The 18926-nt window shown below is 36.0% G+C and overlaps 2 protein-coding genes across 4 annotated transcripts; both read left to right on the top strand.

Moving 5' to 3' along the window:
• The first annotated feature begins 4649 nt into the window (after window positions 1-4649).
• LOC149014386 (basic helix-loop-helix (bHLH) DNA-binding superfamily protein) lies at window positions 4650-9135 on the top strand. The gene is made up of 7 exons (XM_089157142.1): window positions 4650-5184; window positions 5616-6228; window positions 7061-7189; window positions 7281-7346; window positions 7617-7682; window positions 7837-7899; window positions 8375-9135. The coding sequence occupies exons 1-7, from the start codon at window positions 5051-5053 to the stop codon at window positions 8510-8512; spliced, it is 1209 nt and encodes a 402-aa protein (XP_089013268.1). The 5' UTR covers window positions 4650-5050; the 3' UTR covers window positions 8513-9135.
• A 3388-nt stretch (window positions 9136-12523) lies between these two features.
• Window positions 12524-18473, top strand: LOC149014387 (bifunctional nuclease 2-like). Of its 3 annotated transcripts, none has more exons than XM_089156894.1 (10): window positions 12524-12747; window positions 13459-13773; window positions 13859-14029; window positions 14150-14199; window positions 14331-14387; window positions 14489-14554; window positions 14633-14707; window positions 17013-17131; window positions 17573-17664; window positions 18094-18472. In XM_089156894.1, the coding sequence occupies exons 2-10, from the start codon at window positions 13473-13475 to the stop codon at window positions 18147-18149; spliced, it is 987 nt and encodes a 328-aa protein (XP_089013020.1). In that variant the 5' UTR covers window positions 12524-12747; window positions 13459-13472; the 3' UTR covers window positions 18150-18472. The 3 variants fall into 3 exon arrangements, with proteins under 3 accessions (XP_089013020.1, XP_089013022.1, XP_089013023.1); XM_089156896.1 differs by having other exon boundaries at window positions 13462-13773; XM_089156897.1 differs by lacking the exon at window positions 12524-12747 and adding an exon at window positions 12793-13359 and having other exon boundaries at window positions 18094-18473.
• The last annotated feature ends 453 nt before the right edge of the window (window positions 18474-18926 follow it).

Raw genomic sequence — 18926 nt, forward strand, 5'->3', positions numbered from 1 at the left:
CTTATAATGCAACATTGCAACCAACAAGGGACACTGTATTATTATTGGCCTACACAAAGAGGCTGGGGATGACAATGTTTATGTTTAATGGCCTACTAACTCTTCCCCTTTTTTTTTGATAACCCAAAAAAGGGACCTCTTTCCCTTCTCTTCTTTCTTATCTATCTATCTACTTTCTAATATGATATTTATGCAAGGGTTGAGTAATTCAAAGTTTTAAAGTTAATAACAAAATTTCAAGTTAAGAACCAACAAATGGCATTTTAGATATTCACCCAAACAATTGTTTCCTTCAACCCCTCCCCTCTTCAATAAAAAAAATCTTAGAAAACCTATACCCTTGCAACCATTGGATATTTATGTGCTTTTCTCTCCTTCGTTCGATAGGTGGATATTTATGTGTAAAATATTAGAATTTGAGACATTTCACTTTACCTTCTTTCACCCTTCTTGGGTGATTAAAAGTTAAGATTTGGGATATAGATAGGTCTTAGTCGATACTCATCTAGCTAGATTGTAATAAAATCATTCAAAATTGATGAGAAATTGAATAGAATCATTAGAACATGCCCTAATCCTAGTTTCCGTTCATGGACAGGCCAGAATGGTGACCTGTCATTTCATTTCAAAAAAATTACTAAAGAAGAAATCAAAATTTTATTGATGTCATCGTTAATGGGATAATTAGATGGGACAAGTTCCACGTGCAATGTTCACAATAGATGCGTCTTAAATCAACTTTCTTGCTTTTGACCCCCAAAAAAAAAAAATCAACTCTCTAACTTTAAAAGTGGAATCTCTAATGTCATGACTACAGCCACCCACAGTGAAAGAATTAAAGAAATAAAGAAAGCACACATCATCATGCTCCCATGTACCATTTCTCCTAGGTGGATATCAAAAGGAAATTAACTAATTTTCCTTATTAGAGATTTTTTAAATTCAAGTTTTAAAATTGAATTATCTACAATAAGTATTGTACCTAGCATAGTCATTGTACCTCCTCATATGTAAGAGTGTTCTTTGTAAAGATTGTCTTTTAGCAAACTAATAGATGGTAAGAACTCTTTCACACCCCAAGCTTATAATTGAGAATGATGAATTGAAAACAAATTTAGCATGACCCCTTAATATTTAGTATGTTTAAGCTATTGGTTTTTGTTCTAAAATTTTTCTAAGGTACAAGAGAAACACCAATTCCATTAGCCTTTATGAGGGAGAGGATAGTGTCCTTGTCATTACTATAGTTAATACATTTTACTTCTCATTTGTGGGAAAGAAGGATTGTGCCATTGTCATTAGTACAACTAAACTATTTTACTTATCATTGGTGGGGAGGAGTTGTTTCCCATCAAACTACTATTAGAAAGCATTTATTAATTTGATGTGTTTTTAGGTTAAGGATAAATTAAAGCAATTAGAAAAACCAATCCAAATGTAGATTGTGCTACCACATATCAGTTACTTATGAGGTCCAAACTTAGTATCATCTTATTGAATATCATTTGTTTTTTAGATTTCATGTGATAGTTTATAAATCCGTTAGTATTTGAACTGGTTGGGGTATAAGAAGAATTAAAGGGGAGGGGCAAAAGACTTTGTGAAAATCCTTTATTTTATATTCTATTCAAGGAAAAGTGCAACTAGTTCAGAATTCAAAAAATGCACTCCCCTCCGCTCCATCCTTTATTTCTCTTTATCTTCTTTTCAATCCTTGAACCTGAAAATAGTATGAGTGAAGGTCCCAAACATCTGCAAGAATCCCCTAAGTTTGCTACCTTTAGGTTGCTAACAAAATCAACTGGTACAATAAAGAGGAGCATATAATATCCATTCCCTTTTCTATAAGAACAAGTGAGGAGTTGGCCTACATGCCTAGCAAGAAAGCCAGGTCCCTCTTCTTCACAAAATCCAAATTGAAATCAAATATGTTGATCAGAATAATGACAGAAAGTTGTTTATCTAAGGGGATTTTGCTCTTTGTTAAAATAAACTTAGTGAAAAGTAGTTGTTTTTCTTATTTGCTCTTTTAATATAGTCATTTCACATGTACATTTAATCACAGTTCTAGAAAATTATATTATGGTAAACATGAAGAACTCAGCAATCCTTCTATCGATCAATTAGACCTACAAGATAAAAAAATAAAGAACTAAACATTCTTAGTTCTTCTTTTTTATGGGTCAGTGTAGTCCATGATTATCTACAATTTAACTTTTATGAGCTGAATATTGTTTGACACTTAAGTCGTTGCTATGTGCAACTAATTTTGGTATCCTTCAATGGAAAAAGATGTTTTTTTTCTTTTTGCAAGGTTGGTCTTTATCGTTTATATATTGTCTACAAAGTTGAAAAAATAACGAGGGTAGAACAAGCTCCATGTCACCATGAATTCGGGTAATACCTAACCATATGAATCTCTATATAATCTTCATTGATGCAGAAATTAAAAGCAAAACACCCAGAAGAGCTACATGAAAATCTTATGCAGATAACACTAAAGAGTTGGAAAGAACCGATCCACAGACCCATGATCCCACCTTGCAACTGTATTCTCTGGAAGGTAGCAAGGCTGGGAAAGGAAAGAATTCAAACTTTTTTAATATTCCTTATAAAAGAAATCAGTACTTTGAGAAATTTTGAAGAGGAACAAGAAATAAAAAACTTGATAAAATAAAAGAGAGAGAGATGGCTCTGCACGCTGAAAGAGTAGAGAAAGAAAAGCTAAAGGCAAAGGCGAAAGTGCCCATACTCTTCCCAGTCTTCCCCATCACTCTTTCCTCTGACGTTTAACTGGTGGGGCTCTTCTTTTCACCATGGACACCTTCACCTCATTATTTATTTGGTACCACCGCCCAGAGTTCCCCTTCTCTCTCTCTCTCTCTCTCTCTCTATCTTCAAGTCTTGACTCTAAACATGCCGTTCATGCATGAATCTTGTTCGGTTGTATTCTGTTAGCTGTAGGACTCATACATCTATTCGCCCTTTGCATAATGGAAAAAAGATTCTTCAGTTGGGCTCTTTTCTATGATTTGAACATGATCATTTTTGACATTTAAAACGTTGGATCGGATAGTATTGAAAGTTAAGAAAGGAAGAAAGAGGAAGAAACGAGCAAGAGGATTTTAGAGTGGACAGACACACTGGATCTTAATTTTCATAACTACCCAAATAAGCAATTTTAACCATTATTAGTCTTATCAAATGTGCATGCATGTTGATGGTTCTTCAAGAAGGAGCTCACACGTCCCAACTGTTAGTTATGTCCATGTCTCCACTGTGTCTGCAGATCCAGGGCCTTTGTTAATCCCCCTATTTAAAATAATATTCTAAATCTAGTTTCTCATACCAAGTATGGCAAAATCCTCGATATAAGAACCCTAGAATCGGTGTTATATGCAGATGATCACGTTATAAAGGCTACGGGTGTTCATGGTTAGCTTACCCTTACGTAATTGCATTTGAACTTCAGAATTTAATTAAAGAATGCCTCTTTGTTCACAAAGAACTCAAAATCTTTACATGCTGAATGATCCTCAGATATTTCATTAGCTGGGTCTTTTATGTTAGTTGATATATACCACCCAGGTAATCAACACAATATGTGATCAACTCAACTTGGCTGGGACCTGTGATTTGATAGGACCTGCTGAGTAAAACCTGTAGGCTACAAATATTGCACAAGGAAGAGGGAGGGGGCCCCGGGGGAGGGGCGAAGAGAAAGAGAGAACCTTCTTTAGATACAAGTGTAATTCATTTATCTCTATTTTCTAGGGTTTCAGTTTTTTTGTTCCCCCACCAACGGATATAATTGAGAGAACTGCTGGGAGTTGTAATGAGAATAACAAAGATGAAAATGCCTTCTAATAAAACAACACCCTAGCCTGTAAAAATAAATAAATAAAAAATGAAAGAAAGATCAGATCTAGAATGAAGAAATCATACTTCAGCAAAAATTTCATGATGATACCATTCGTTTTCTTTGTTTCTACGTGATAAGTAAATATTCAGAGTTACATTCCTCATATGGGTCATCTGTTTTACCCCACCTTCTGTTCTGTCAACATGCAAAAAAAGTAGAGATATAATGTTATTCCAGTGCAGGTCTCTGCGCCATGAGTGATTAGATTCCGATAGTTTCCAGTTCGTTACAGGCATGCTTGGATCAGGATCTATGATTAAATTTCTAAGGAAAATGACTGATCAAGTCTCTGCATTCCTAAAGTCATGAAACTGTGCATTTGTAAGGTGGGTCATGAGTCCCAAGAGCTTTGGCCTTGCCATGGCCCCTCATCTTAGTGGAACTGGAACACGTAGGTGCAAAGTGTACATACAAAACATTCCTCTTAAACTGAGTATAGTAAATCGTACCTTTAGATCCCAGAGAGTACTATATACGGATAACACAAAGCCTTTCAGTGTATTATGGGCAAGAAAGAGAGAAAGAAGAGAGAGAATATATGACTGTTATCATTCCTTACCTCAGAACTTCATTGAAAACCTTGGGATTGAAGGCAGAATTTTAATAATCGCATTTGAGCAAGTATAATCATCTGCCTGTAATTGCAATGAGCATCAATAGCCTCAATTGAAAAAAGAAAACTCTGAGGGGAGGGATAGATAGAGAGAGAGGGGAGGGAGGGAGGGAGAGAGAGAGAGAGAGAGGATTTTCTATCTATAATTGCAGAGTTACAGAAAGGTAGCCTGAAAAGAAAAAGGTAGAAGGAACAGAAGACGGAAGAAAGAGGTTTTTTTTTCTTCCTTTTTTTGTTTGAGGGGGTTATCAGCTTTCTTTTCTTCACTCTCTCTCCTCCTCCAGCCTTTCTATCCTCTTAAATTCAAGGTTTCTTTCTTTACATGATTTCTTTAAGTGGAGAAGAAAGAGTAAAGAAGAAACTCCAGTAAAAAAGGGTTTCTAAAAGCTAGAAGGGTTTGTGGGTGTCACCTGAACTGTTCCTTGATCCGATTTGAGTGGGAGATACCTAAGAACTAGTTAAATCTTAATTTTAACTTGTCATCTTGGGATTTTCAATCCCTTAAAAAAATATCCATGGAGTCTGCAAATCTAAATCTGCATCACCACCATCATCAGCTCCAAGAAGAGCTTCTTGGGTCTTCTTCTTTATCAACCGCATCTTTCTATGGAGTTAGCAGCACCCATCCTTGGAACTCAAGTCTCAGTTTGTAAGTTCATTAACATACACTCTCTCTCTCTCTCTCTCTCTCTCTCTCTCTCTCTCTCTCTCTCCCCCCTCCCCGAAACAACATGAAGATGCTTCATATGGATATTGCAGCAGGCTTTCTTTTAGCTTAGAAGTTAGAAGTATGAATTTTTCGGTTGAGGAATAATTACTAGAATTTGGAATCTTTTTTTTTTTTTTTCTCTTTCTTGTTCCCTTCCCTTTTCTTTTTGACCTGATTTTTCAAACTCTTTTCTTCCAAAAGACCTTGAATATGGGATTCACTTCTTGGGTTCTCATTGACTAGAAGGATGCACATAGTTTCGTACGCATATATATTTTCATTACTACTTGCTGCTCCATATGTTTGTAAGGTTTTCTAAAATGGGATTGTTTTTTCATTACAACTACTGCTTGGAACTGATTACTATGCAGGAATGATGGTGACTTCAATCTGAATGGCACTGAAGTACTTCTCTCAAACCCAAGGGATTCAAGACGACACGATAGCAGTCTAGAGTCTCCTCTCAACGCTTCTATGGTTCAGGAAATAGGGTTTAATTGGGCTAGCAACGAAGGGAGCTTCACAAACCACTCTGCCCATCACCTCCAACTGCCAAAAATCAAGGAGGAGTTGTCAGATTCATTATCCAAATTTAGTGATTCAATAAATAATCCATCAAATCTGGAAGAATTTCATTTGCCTTCCAGTAGGTATATCAAGGGTGAGCAACAAGATTTCCATGGACTAGATGGGAAGATCTTGTTTAGAAACTTGTCATCAGGTTGCCCAGGCATTGGACCAGTACAGCTCTCAGCTGGAGACCTATACTTAAACGCTCAAAGTTGTATCAATTTTGGAGGAAACTTTAACCACCTTCTTCCAACTGCTATGTCGCCGGACCTGAATCCATTGCCGTCGACATTCTCGAGTTCCTTGAGTATCAACTTGCAAGCCTTGGATCTGTTGAACTCCACAAAATTTGGTGGGAGTTTCAGCCAGCTTTCACAAAATAATAGTAGCCTATCCTCAAGCAACCTCAACAAAGTGAGTATACACTTCTTCATCACATCAATGACTGTGTATTGATGACCAATTTTCATTTATTTTCTCTCACTGTAATGGTGGTGCCCCACTTTGAACATGGAAGTAATAATCCAAAATCAGATACAAATGGAGATTTGTCATTTCTATCTCTTCCAATCTTAGCAATGTTACTGAACACTCAGAAGACCTGAATCAACCATAGTTGGTGATACCATGATTATCAGGACTCCTAGTCAGTGATACTGATAAACAGCAACTCAACATTTTTCATGACAGTAACAATGATTATCACCATCACTAATGAAAGTAAAACTAGCAATTATTTCAATCGATCTGTTGTTGTGTTAAATTGATGGATAAGAGTATGTTGATTTGTTGCTCCAAATTAATTAACAATTCATGTACAGTGTCATTAAATCTTCCCTTTCTTCTTTCCTTTGCAATCTCATGAACTGATATGTGCTTCTTAATACTAAGTGGAATAAATTGCAGCTATAAATTTGAATAATACTGATCATTTTGTAGTAGCTAATTTAATTAACTTGTTCTGCAACTTCAACCTTCTGATTACCTCTCCAGGAATCATTGATTGCTTATTCAGTTCAACTTCTTTCAAACAAAAAGCAAGCATCCTTTTCTCTTTCTCTTTTTTGCCCTCCTTTTGCCAAAGAAGTGGTATCTATGATCTTCAGCTTTATCATGATATGCATGTACTTTAGGAAATCTTATCTCACTTTTTACATTATTGCATTTAGATATGGGCTTCCCTTTGATTATCAGTTCAGGACACTAACTTATCTCACTCTTTACCGTTTGGTTTTCTATCTTAAAGACATCATCCTTCACGAATGGAGTTGCAGAAACAAAGAGACCAAGTAGTTTTCAAGAGGCGAGGGCATCTCATGGAGCAACCAACAAGAAGGGCCGGGTCGAATCACGCTCTTCTTTCCCACCCTTTAAGGTGCATGAAATTACAGCCAAACATCTCACTTTGTGTCCACATTTTACTTCATTTTCACTTTGTATGAATTTTGAACTGCTATCAATACCAGGTTAGAAAAGAGAAACTTGGAGACAGAATTGCAGCTCTCCAGCAATTAGTGGCACCTTTTGGGAAGGTAATGTGATCATCTTCTGCAACTCTTCGACATCTTCAACTAAAATATAAAACAAGGTACACAAAACATCCGTAGAATTAATAAATCACTGCGTAGTTCGCAGTCTAAAATACCAGTCGCTGCTCATGTTACAATTTACAAGTTTTAGCCCCATAACTTCGCATCGAATAACGTAATTCTAGGATTGGGAGCTCAAATATTTAACGTTAAATTCTGGGGTTTTGGGGAGCAAATGTAAAAAGTGTTTATTCTGGAATGTGGTGATTTCAGACTGACACAGCGTCGGTCTTAATGGAAGCTATTGGATACATCAAATTCCTTCAGGAGCAGGTTGAGGTACTGTTTCCCAAACATTCCCTTGTTATTTTTATTCCCACTTCACAATTATACTCTACGTGTTCCTGCAAATTTCTGAAAGAAATAAATTAACCTCTTAATTCTGAAGGTGCATGCAGAGCTAGCTAAGTTGTTTAGTTTTGTTATGTTGCAGACGTTGAGCCTACCTTATTTAAAGTCATCTCGCAACAAGAATTGCAGAACAACATTGCACGGGGTAAGGCTATGAATTCAAGTCTTTAATCCCTTCTCCCCCTTCCAATCTAAAATTTGGCTAAGGTTACACACTTGCATTAAGAGTCTATAGAGAGGGCTATTTAGTAATCATGCCTCACTTTTGTAGCATAGACCTATGAAGTAGGTGATTAGGGTTCAAGTGTTCAACAAATCTCAAAGCGAGCCCGTTAATTCGCTACCATTAAAGGATTGCTCAGTTAACAATGACCAATGCCTCTTAGTGCATGAAGATGTCATGGATTCAGACTCTTTCTAATAGAGTATGTAGTACTCCACCCCCTAATATAAAGCTACTAGTTCAAATATTTCATTTTATTTTATTTAGGGTTTCTTTAATTGTGTGGGACTAAAATTTTGTAGGTAAATGTCTCATTAAGATAACCTAAGGAGAGCCATCTGGTTAGGCTGTCTTGAATTGCTTGTCTATGTATGTATATTAACAAAACAAACAACAGGGATCAAACGAGGAAGAAAGAAATGAAGAACCAACGCGAGATCTTAGAAGCCGGGGACTCTGCTTGGTGCCACTCTCATGCACATCCTACGTGACTGATGACATTGGAGGTCTTTGGCCACCTCCAAACTTCAGCTAATGGAGGCATTTGCAATGGAACATGCTTGAATGACATTGTTGTTCCTCCATGCATGCCTTCTCCTTGCACGGCTAGCTGTGAACCTTCAGTATCTTTCTTTGTGTTACACTCTAAGCAGCAATTAATATGGTCACAAGTATCCTTTAGTGGAGCAAATTTGTTCATCTTGTAAAAACTTCCAAGATAGACCAAATTTGATCCATTAATTATCCTAATTTGTAACATTTATATTCATCAATAATTATAATTAGAACCCCATTACAAAACAAGTTATGTTGTGCTAATCCTAATGAGAATAATGCATGGCTCTCTCTTTAGTTTCTTGAGTAGACTCATAATTTCAAATAGTCTATGTTAATTATGCAATTTTCGGATTTCATGAATCAAACAAACTCTTTGGGTTCTAAAAGAATTAAGATGCCATGAATCCTCAATCTCTTCAAAAACTAGCTTCTTAAAAAATTGTGGCAAACAAATCAAGACAAAAGTGAGAGATCGGAATGTTTGTGATGCAATCCTAGAATTAAGGATACACACCTAGGATCGCTAGGTTAGTATGAAGGATAAACCAAATAGAAAAGAAAAGTTAAGGATAGGGGCGTCATTCTTCAAGATGACGAGTAGCTTTTCAAGGCTATAGATAAAAGGCTCTTCAAGGTCCAAATCAAGTCAATATGAAATGATTCTTCCATTGCATTCCATTGATAAGTGGCGACAAGGGCTTACATATAAAGGCTTTCCTGATTAAATAGGTAAGAATTATCATATTTGTCCATGGCTCTCCTGATCAAACTCCTTTGCTTTCCAAGGTTGGGTAATGTCAATGCCAGATTGCATCATTCTCCCAACTTGAAAAAGAATTTGTCCCCAAACTTGAGCCATCATTTGAAGCTAGATAATGAAAGAAGTTAGAGACAGGTGTGAGGGCGACTCTTCAAGGACCCTACCAGCAAATCTTCAAGGCGGCTTTGTGGGTTCTTCCAAACCACCAATAATAGAACTCTTCTAGTATCTATGTATGGCACTACCAAGAGAAGGAGCTCACATTTCAGTTTGTCTCAAACCAACACGTTAAACAAGCTCTATTACGTGCATCCGACAGCAAACAAATGACAGCAACACTAGCTCTAATATTAAAGGATGCAAACCGAAGATCACTAGGATCAGTATGAAGGATAAACCAAATAGAAAATAAAAGATAAGGATAGGAGTGTCGTTCTTCAAAATGACGAGTAGCTCTTCAAGGCTATAGATAAAGGACTCTTCAAGGTCCAAATCAACTCAATATGAGGTAAATGATTTTTCCATTGCATTTCATTGATTAGTGACCATAAGGGCTTACATATAAAGGCAAAGAAACATTACCTCTTATATAAGTAACACAATAAAGCAACCTCCTCATTTAGGATAAATAGGTTACACTATATAGTGACTTAGATAGATAGCTAATATGTTAGCCAAACTGACTCAAATCTTAGCAATCCCCTATATGTTTGTGATGTCTACTTCAATGCTAATCGTGATGATGAACTTGCCCTGTCACCAGTACTGGATAAGGCCGCTCGCTCTTCCATCATGACTGGTCCGAATGTCATCTTGGTCAATGGATTTATATTTGCCTTGCATCCAATTGTTAACAAGTTCTCATTTCTTGAGAACCTATGTGAAAGTTCAGCTCCAACAGCAATCGTAGGACTCATTGATAGAGTTTTGCCATTCAATTTTTTTTTGGGGGGAGGGTAAAAGTACCATTTATTAAATATTACAACTAAGTTATACTTACATTAACTTCGGCTCTTTGGCCCAAATTTGGAACCCATATTCATATTCTGTCGTACGACGGCTGTTGGGCCAAGTAAGGGCTTGGGCCTCTACAACAAGATCCATAAACACCCAATAATGTACTTTCTTTGAGGACTAATATTTGATCTGACCAGATATAGCTGACCCAAACGGTATCAATTCTCACATTTTTGACAATTTTACACTAAATTATATGATGCTGTAGGCTTGAAGCACGTCTTCTGTCAAAATGGACAAAAAAATAAAAAAATGGAATTAAAATATCAAGGTTTTAAGGTTTCAACATATTTATTATTTTAGATACTACAGTACGTATCTAGTGAAGGAGACATATTGCCTTCGGAGATTTTCCTCAAGGAAAACAAAATAATTCCTTAAAGCATATTCATGTCATCTCATGCTCAATCTATGTTCGATGGAATCGAAGGCCCACTTGAATCAAATGATCCACTAAGATCATCTATTTATTGGATTTTATTAAATAATAGTAGTTCTCTTGGTGGTTTTAAGATGTTTTTCATCACGGGCATCTTGATTGGAGCCCAAATATGTTGTACAAAGTGTCTTTTATACTTTAGCACTTTTAATCAGAGCCGGAACCAGGATTCAACATTGAGATGACGAAGAATAAACGTCCAAATAACCTTTTCATTAGGGAAGCACTAATGTTTTTTCATCACAAATATTGTGTGGGCCGACCCATTGGGCATCTCAACTCTGAATTATTTTATTTTATTAAATAGTAGGCCCACATATATTTTTTTAAAAATAGGTATTATTAATAATGATATTTTTTTCCGGACAAAATATAGGAAAATTGAAACAAAAATACAAAAAATATATGAATTACATTTTGAATACCTAATAAGAATTTTTCTTCAAAAATTTTCTTTAACCCATGTTTATAGAAAGAGAAGAATATAAATAGGAAAAAAAGATGAGAGCGAAAAGAGGAGAAAATAAATTGGGATTGAGGAGTTAGTTTTTAATTAAAAATGACATTTATACCCACTATTTTACTTTTAAAAATTATTCTCAATATCTTATATACAAGAATGTTGACCATCAAATCTAAAAGATTTTTCTAAGAAGGTCAAAAAAAATAAAATTATGCAATATCTCATTATGCCTTCTTATTTGGATAACAAATCTATCATCGTTATTGTCCCCCTTAGATATATGTATCCATGCTCTCTTGCGTGCCTTACAATCTCAAGAATTTTTTCAAATATAATAATGTAATACAAGATATTTTTCATTGCGGGGTCATGGATCTAGATTCCTTGTCAATTTGTATCATGCATTTTTAATTCTAAGTGTTCTAACTTCAATTGAATACATCAATTAAATTTTTCTTTTTCAAATTTGTGTTTCGTTTAAAAACTAATGTAAATGAATATGAAAAGAATCTAAATCCGAGATGTTTTTCTTTTTCTTTTTTTTTTTTTTTTTTTTGTAAACAATCCGAGATGTTTTTCACTCTTACATTACGGGTGAAGTCATAATTATTATAAAAACTTTTGATAAATTTATAATTTAGTCAACAAATAGATATTGAAATAAAAAGCATGAAAATAAATAATAGGCAAATGTTTTCAAAACTGTAATTCATAATGATATAATTTTTTTTTATAAACTTACCAAGCAAAAAAAAATTTAAATACCATAAACGTAATAGATTTTCCCTAAAGAAAATTACCAAAAAAAAGGACCGTTTGGGCCGTTCCGCTCTTGGACCAATAATAAAGGTGGAATTATGCAGTGACAGCTGGCGTTTAGATATTGCTTTGAATAAAATCAACAGGCCCTTTAAAAGTGACACGTCACTTCTGGCGTATCGGTGAAGTGTACTTACCGAAACCTCCGTTAGAAGTGATCTTACCTGAATGGTCCAAAACAGCCCAGACAAATTCCCCAAAACCGTGTTAGGAAAAGGGTAAATATGTATTTTCAAGGAAATATGGAGCATCATGCTTGTAAAACTTAAAACTAATTTTTGTTTGGTTACTAAAGTCGATAACCTCCAAGAAAGACAAAATAAACCACGTGTAATAATATCTTCGCCTCCATTGCTTTATCCTCATCTACTGTGGCGGTTAGTCTCTCTTGGCTTGTTTCTCGGCTTCTTTTCCTCTGAAAAATTCTGATTTTCCTTTTTTTAAGACGGAAAATTAAATTCTTTTTAAATACTAATATTGTGTTCTCAATCTATAAATAATTCTATTTATAACTTTTTTCCAGCCCTTCATTCCAGTCCGCGAGCTCTCAAGAACATTTCTTCCACTTGAAGCTTTTTCCCCTGTGATGATTCCACTGTTTTCCCTGCAAATGGCCAACTAGAAATTTGTTAGTTGTTCCGGCGATCCTCGACGAAGAGCGGTGGGCTTGCAATTTCCAGAGTTTAGTAGCTTTAGCAGGTCTTGACATTTAAGGTTTGTTGCTTTTCTTTGATGATGATCGTAAGCGTAACTATTTCGAGTCAAATTTAATGATCTCGGCTATCTATAATGCGAAACTGCGATTACATTGGACGCTTGTTCGTTTGTTAAAAGTTCAGTGCGTGCTTTTATTGTGGTACTTCGATGTTAGATGCACTATAAACACTGAATTGCCTGTTTTATCTTGGATAGTCGTTTTGTAGTTCCGCGAAATTATTTTTTTAAAAAAATTATTTCTTCCTCTCTGCATCGCTGTGCTACAATTGTTATGTAGTTATTCAATCGGTGTTGACTTGCTACGAAGTTAAAACTGGTAGATGCTTCATATCTTCATTTTTCAACCAATTTAGCAGACATTGTTGAGCTATCCGAGACAAATACATCAACAAGTTGATATTTCTCGCATCGGCGTGAAGCGTCCTTACCAACTGATCACAGTGTTAAGGCCTTAGGGGCATCCCGATGATACCATCGTGTCCAATTTAAGTTTTGAGGCGTCATTTGACTTCTTGATTTCATTTAGATGATCTGTTTTCAATGCTCTGAGTCTTCCTGTCCTTGCAGCACTCTATCAACCCCACTTCTCAACACCGTTGAAGTTGAAAGGTGTCTATTGATTCGCTATCTGCATGTGTCGATGTTGTTCTAGAATATCTATTGCGCATTCTGTACTATTATACGAACTTATCATTTAACTTTGTGTAGTAGGAAACGTGGAGATGGGATCTCTACAAGGTCCACTTGTTTGCCCTGCAGCTCGTTCAAAGCAAATTGGGGTTTGTTCTCTACCAGTGAATGGGCCTCTCGTGCAGGCTAGGGTTTTAAGAAACGCATTCTGGGGTTTTAAAGGAAAATGCAGATATGGGGTTAAGGTCAGCACATTTTTCCAACAAGGTCATGTTGACAAGTGCTGGAACATACAATGCTGTTTCAGTTCTTCTTCAAATGGAAATGGCAGCATGGCGGGGAATTTCAACGAGAATGATGAAGACTATGTAAACTCTAGTGTGGTTGAAGCCGGTATGCTTTCCTTTTGAGTGTTGCTGTTTGTTTTCTGGAGGGTTAATGCACCGTAAGCTGATTTTTTTTACCCACATTTATGTAGTTGAGGTAAGAAGTGCCCCAGAGGGTTTCAAGATAAAAATGCGAGATGGTCGGATTTTAAGGTGTGTCCATAACAATCCTCAAGGTGGTCATCTACCAGATTATGCTCCACATCCTGCTATGGTACTGAAGATGGAGGATGGGAGTGATCTTCTTCTTCCAATAATTGTCCGTATGTATCTGTCTTTGGATGTGACCTGCTTATAATTGTTAGATTTTTTTTTCTGTATGCCTGAAGTTACATCTGCAAAGGTTGGCATTTTAATGATTGTTGGTTTTTGTTTGATTATAGTGGAGATGCCTAGTGCTCTGCTCATGGCTGCAGTTCGCAAAGTCCGAGTTGTATGTCTACTTATTCTTTTGCAGTCTTGTGATTACTTCTGATCATAATAAGTTGAAACCTTCTAGTATCTTGAAATCTTTTTTTTTTCTTCCTTCCCTTAAGAATCAATGGTATATAATTGTACCCACAGGTTAGGCCCACTATATACCAAGTAGCGAAGGAAATGATTGAGAAGATGGGATACACGGTATGTTGGTTATTTTTTCTTGATTCACTTTTATCATTGCAGCATGAAAACCAATATAAGGATGTCATTTCGGGTTTTCATTGTTATATTGCCACCTACAGGTAAAACTTGTTCGAGTTACCAAGAGAGTTCAGGAGGCATATTTTGCTCAGTTGTACCTTACAAAGGCATTTACTTAACCTTCCTGTGTTTTTTAACTGGTTTGGAGTAACAGCTGGTTGACAATATTTCGGATGAATCTGCAGGATGGCGAGGAAACAGAATGTGTCAGCTTTGACCTCCGACCATCAGATGCCATTAATATTGCAGTAAGATGCCAGGTAATCATTTGGTATTCCAAGATGCATGAATGATCTTTTATTTAATTTTATTGTTTCATGTTCATGATGTATTTGACTGTTGATATCAACATAGACTGGCAGCCATTTATTAGTATCGTAAAACCATGGATAATTTTTATTGTTTCTGTAGAATGAGTGCTGCAAAAACACGATAGGTTAGAATAATCTAAAGGATCAAATGGTTGGGGTTCTCTAGACCCAAGGTTAATGCAAGAAAAAATTTAGGAATGGGAGAAAGTAAGAATACTTAAAAGGGTAAAAAGTGGTCTGAATTATCTAGACCCCAAGAATAATTGGGGGGGGGGGGGGGGAAATTAGGGATTGGAGAAAATATGCTAAAATAAGCTAGGTTAATAGGCTAAATAGAAGTCCGATGACCTTGCAGATTAAATGATAGAGATTATGGATTTGGTATATTTTTAATAGCTTCTGCAGACAAGAGAACTGTTTTTTCTTACTGGTTCTTGATCGAAGAACTCAATTGGTTGATGAAATAATGATGTGACTGTAATTCACTGATGAATAAAAATTCCAATATTATTCTTAGGCTTGTTTGGAGCTCATATTGGAATCTTACTAGCATATATAGGAAGCACTCTTGCATTTCCCTCTTCAGTTTTTTCTAGTATTTGTTAGAAGCTATTCCAGTGGGACTCTGTGTAGTAGCACTTCTCAAATTTGCTCCTTGGAATTTGGAGGGCAGACATGGGTCTTGTTTGTTTTCTTATATGTTAGTTCTATCTTGTGTGCAATTCATTTAGTTTTTCAGTAAGTGATCATAGGGGTAACTACTTTGGGTTCAGCTATTGTTTTGACTTGTTTCTATTATTTATGTTATCATGGATTACCAATAGTATGTTGACCTAAAAAAGATTACCAATACCGTCCAGGGGCTAAATTTTATTTTATTTTCTCCATCTTGTCAAACTACAAATCAGATCACAATCCCAGCACCAATTCTTTTCGTTAGTTCACACTTTTCTTCTTACCATGGATAATCTAAACTTGGTCTCTGACTTTCTATGTACTCCCCTTCTGCTACTGCTGCTGCTGCTGACGCTACTACTTTCTGTTTCACAGATTCTTCTGTTTTGCCTTTAAGCCTTCTGTTCTTCTCATAGACTTAAAATACACATGAAATTCATCAAAATTAAATTGCCATTTTTCATTCTAGCCTCCACAGGACCCAAACGAAACTCAGTGTCTGTGTTGGATTGGCAAACCTACTGCTGCTATATCTTTCAAAACTAATCCTGATAATTTCCCTTTTTTTCACCCTTGCATGTCTTACCATACTTATTGAGGTGATTACCCTGGAACTTTACCTACGCTTCAATTCTTAGCTGTACTCTTTAAGGTGACGATTTTATGGGAATCCAAGTTGTTTCATGAGAACCTGGATTTAAGACATATTAAAGGCAACTAAAGAAAAGATCGAATGAAGTAATGCAAAGATCATACTGTGGACTAATGGAGATGAGCAGCACATTCAAGAAAGTAAAGAACAGATATAAAAAATATAAAAAAAGGATGCAACAACCAAGGAAGAAGTGATTTTAAATCAGAATAAAGAAAGGAACATTATCTACGACCCAACCATGATCAATGTTATAGAGTCCCTTTAGAATAAAATATAATTGCAGGGCTTTCTCATCGACATTCAAGGCAACCCAACAAGAAAAAGAATTCTCAACTCTAATCCTAACTGCACCAAACCATAGTCCCAAATTAGAAGGTTGCATGTTGGCTTTCAAAATCTTTCCCATTGCTTCAAAGAGGTGGCATATTATTGTCAGGCCTTCGCAATGCTGTTACATTATTGTAGGGTCAATATTTCTCTTTCTCATCCCCATTCGATTTAATAACCAGTCGATGTGACATAGCTAATCCCAAGCAAGCAAACTAATTTACTTAGTAGACCAAATGTATGTTTCAACATTGTTGTTGTACCTGCATTGATGCCATACATGTACAAATATTGAAGTCGAGAGCAGTAAGTAGATACCACAGGGGTGTTAGTAGAGTTCATTTTTCATTTTTATATCTACTCTGCCTTGTTGAGTTCAAGTGCTTTGGATCCCAAAAATTGAGTTGTATCATCCTCTTCTTAAATCCGAAGTCAATTTCTCTATCCCTGTCAGGTCTCATGCATTAAGCTTGTTCAATGGGTCCATCCCATGCCTTTAACTTTTCGGAATTTACTATCTTTGGGTACCCAAAAGCTTGTGCATGCATTTACTTTTTCTTTCTACTCCTTAGGGCTGATTTTCTTGATCTAATGCAGGTGCCCATACAAGTTAATAAATACTTGGCATCCAGTGATGGAATGAAGATTGTTGAACCTGCAAAGATGGCAGCACAGTCCCTTCTTCCGGATGGCCTCTTGTTCACACAACTGGACAGGTAAAAAATTGGGAATGTTACGAGAACAAAAGCTTGCATTTACTGTAGAATTACCATGTACATTTGTAAATTGCTGGGGAGCCCCTTTTGTTCTGTCTAAATCAATATTTAATCCTGCGCACACGTAAAAGGAAAAAGGATGTCATTTTTGTTGCCATATACAATGCCTAAATCTGGCACATTCGCTATCTGTTCTAAAATATTAAGATCTGTCAAGTTGTCCTTCAGAAAACCTATAAAAGGATCAAGTTATAACTTTGAATTTGGATATTGGCATTTGCGGATGCCACTAATTTGGACTGCAGAACTTTCAGCTGGTCATTCCTGTGGAATGTCTAAGTAATTACTAGCCTGCCTTGTATCTTTTGGTGCTTCCTCTGTTTGCCAATTATGGGTAGGATTTCATTGGAGAAAATAAATCTGATGTGAGTAACGTTGCAGGCCTGATGGGCAGCCTTGTGTTGAAGCCAAAGAGTTTGATCTTGTACGCAATATGCTAATTGCTGCTGTCGAAGAACGTTACAGAGATGCAGGTATGTTTTGTTGACATTTACTGGCCACATATTTCCATTTCATGGCTGTTACATGTCATCTCGAGTTGTGTTGAGGAGTGATGTTGATCTCTATGCAGAAAATGAATTAGGACCTGGACCCAACCATTCTTTGGTAGGGCCCTGCCTCTGTGCACATGGTTGGCCCTGTTCTGTCATCTCAAAATCGTATTATTGTTAATCCTAACACAAAAGATAGTTGTTCCAATTTTAGTTCTTGAAGATGAAAATGAATGATTTACTTTATAACTCCAAATTTGCCACCAGCAGCACTGGATCACTTAGGTCTTTAAAGACTGTCAATCTTTCAAGTCATTGTTATTAATTTCACATGGAAAACTAGCTGATATCATGTATTTGGAGCTTTTTATTGAGTCTTCGTTGGTTGCATTGTTCTTTTGTACCATGCAGCTCAGTGGAGGGACAAGCTTTCTCAACTCCGGTCCAGAAAGAAGAACTGGGCATGACAGCTAGAGAAGTTTCATTGCGTCCTTGTCCTTTCAGTTCCAGCAGAATCATTTGGACTAAGACCAGGTTCCCTTCGTCTATTGACCCATATTGCCGATGAAAGTGTGTACATAGAGGTTCTTGATCAAAGCAGAGATGATCAATGGATCAGCAAGGATGTATCTTTGTTTCTTCCCGCCTTCTGTATGGGCGTTTGTGAATATATGTATATGCACTCGGGTAATATAATGGTGGAAACTTGGAATATGGATGTGTCTTCTGATTTGGTGCCACTTTCTCTGTTGATGCGTTGTGGTAAACCCTGCAGATTCTCCCTATCGCAACTGTTAGAATGCCACATAGAGATGGTTATCATGTTTATTAGTACTTCTCATATCTCTTAGATCTACAATTAATTAGATCTACCATCCTCAAAGAAATCAATAATAAATACCATTTTATTAATTGCTTTTTTGGATAGTAGATATAATTAATTGTAATTTCAGCGAGTCTATATTAATTTGTTCTTAAAATTTAAGTAAGGGTTTTACCTATAAAAAATAAAATAAAAAATTGATATAAAATTAAGGGATAATTACAAGAAATCTAGTAAAGAAAGCTAAGACAAGTTGAAAGTAATTTCTCTGATTATATTGTGTCGTGTGTATTTTTAATTAAAGTAAAAATAAAAATATTACATTATATTTTTTTATATAAAATTATCAGAGCATACAAAAAAATACAATATGATGTTATTGATATAAAAGGATGGATGGACTTTTATTTGAAGTAGCAGC

This window comes from Hakea prostrata, chromosome 5 (genome assembly GCF_041222555.1).
Source record: "Hakea prostrata isolate BN-2017 chromosome 5, UWA_Hpros_2, whole genome shotgun sequence".
NCBI lineage: Eukaryota > Viridiplantae > Streptophyta > Magnoliopsida > Proteales > Proteaceae > Hakea > Hakea prostrata.

Excerpts from the sequence above, each read along its gene's own strand:
- LOC149014386 (XM_089157142.1), top strand. The coding sequence starts at position 5,051 with ATGGAGTCTGCAAATCTAAATCTGCATCACCACCATCATCAGCTCCAA. Across the intron at positions 6,229-7,060 it reads CCTCAAGCAACCTCAACAAA|ACATCATCCTTCACGAATGG; the intron begins GTGAGTATACAC and ends TCTATCTTAAAG. Across the intron at positions 7,347-7,616 it reads TAGTGGCACCTTTTGGGAAG|ACTGACACAGCGTCGGTCTT; the intron begins GTAATGTGATCA and ends TGGTGATTTCAG.
- LOC149014387 (XM_089156894.1), top strand. The coding sequence starts at position 13,473 with ATGGGATCTCTACAAGGTCCACTTGTTTGCCCTGCAGCTCGTTCAAAG. Across the intron at positions 14,030-14,149 it reads TCTTCTTCCAATAATTGTCC|TGGAGATGCCTAGTGCTCTG; the intron begins GTATGTATCTGT and ends GTTTGATTATAG. Across the intron at positions 14,388-14,488 it reads TTGAGAAGATGGGATACACG|GTAAAACTTGTTCGAGTTAC; the intron begins GTATGTTGGTTA and ends TGCCACCTACAG.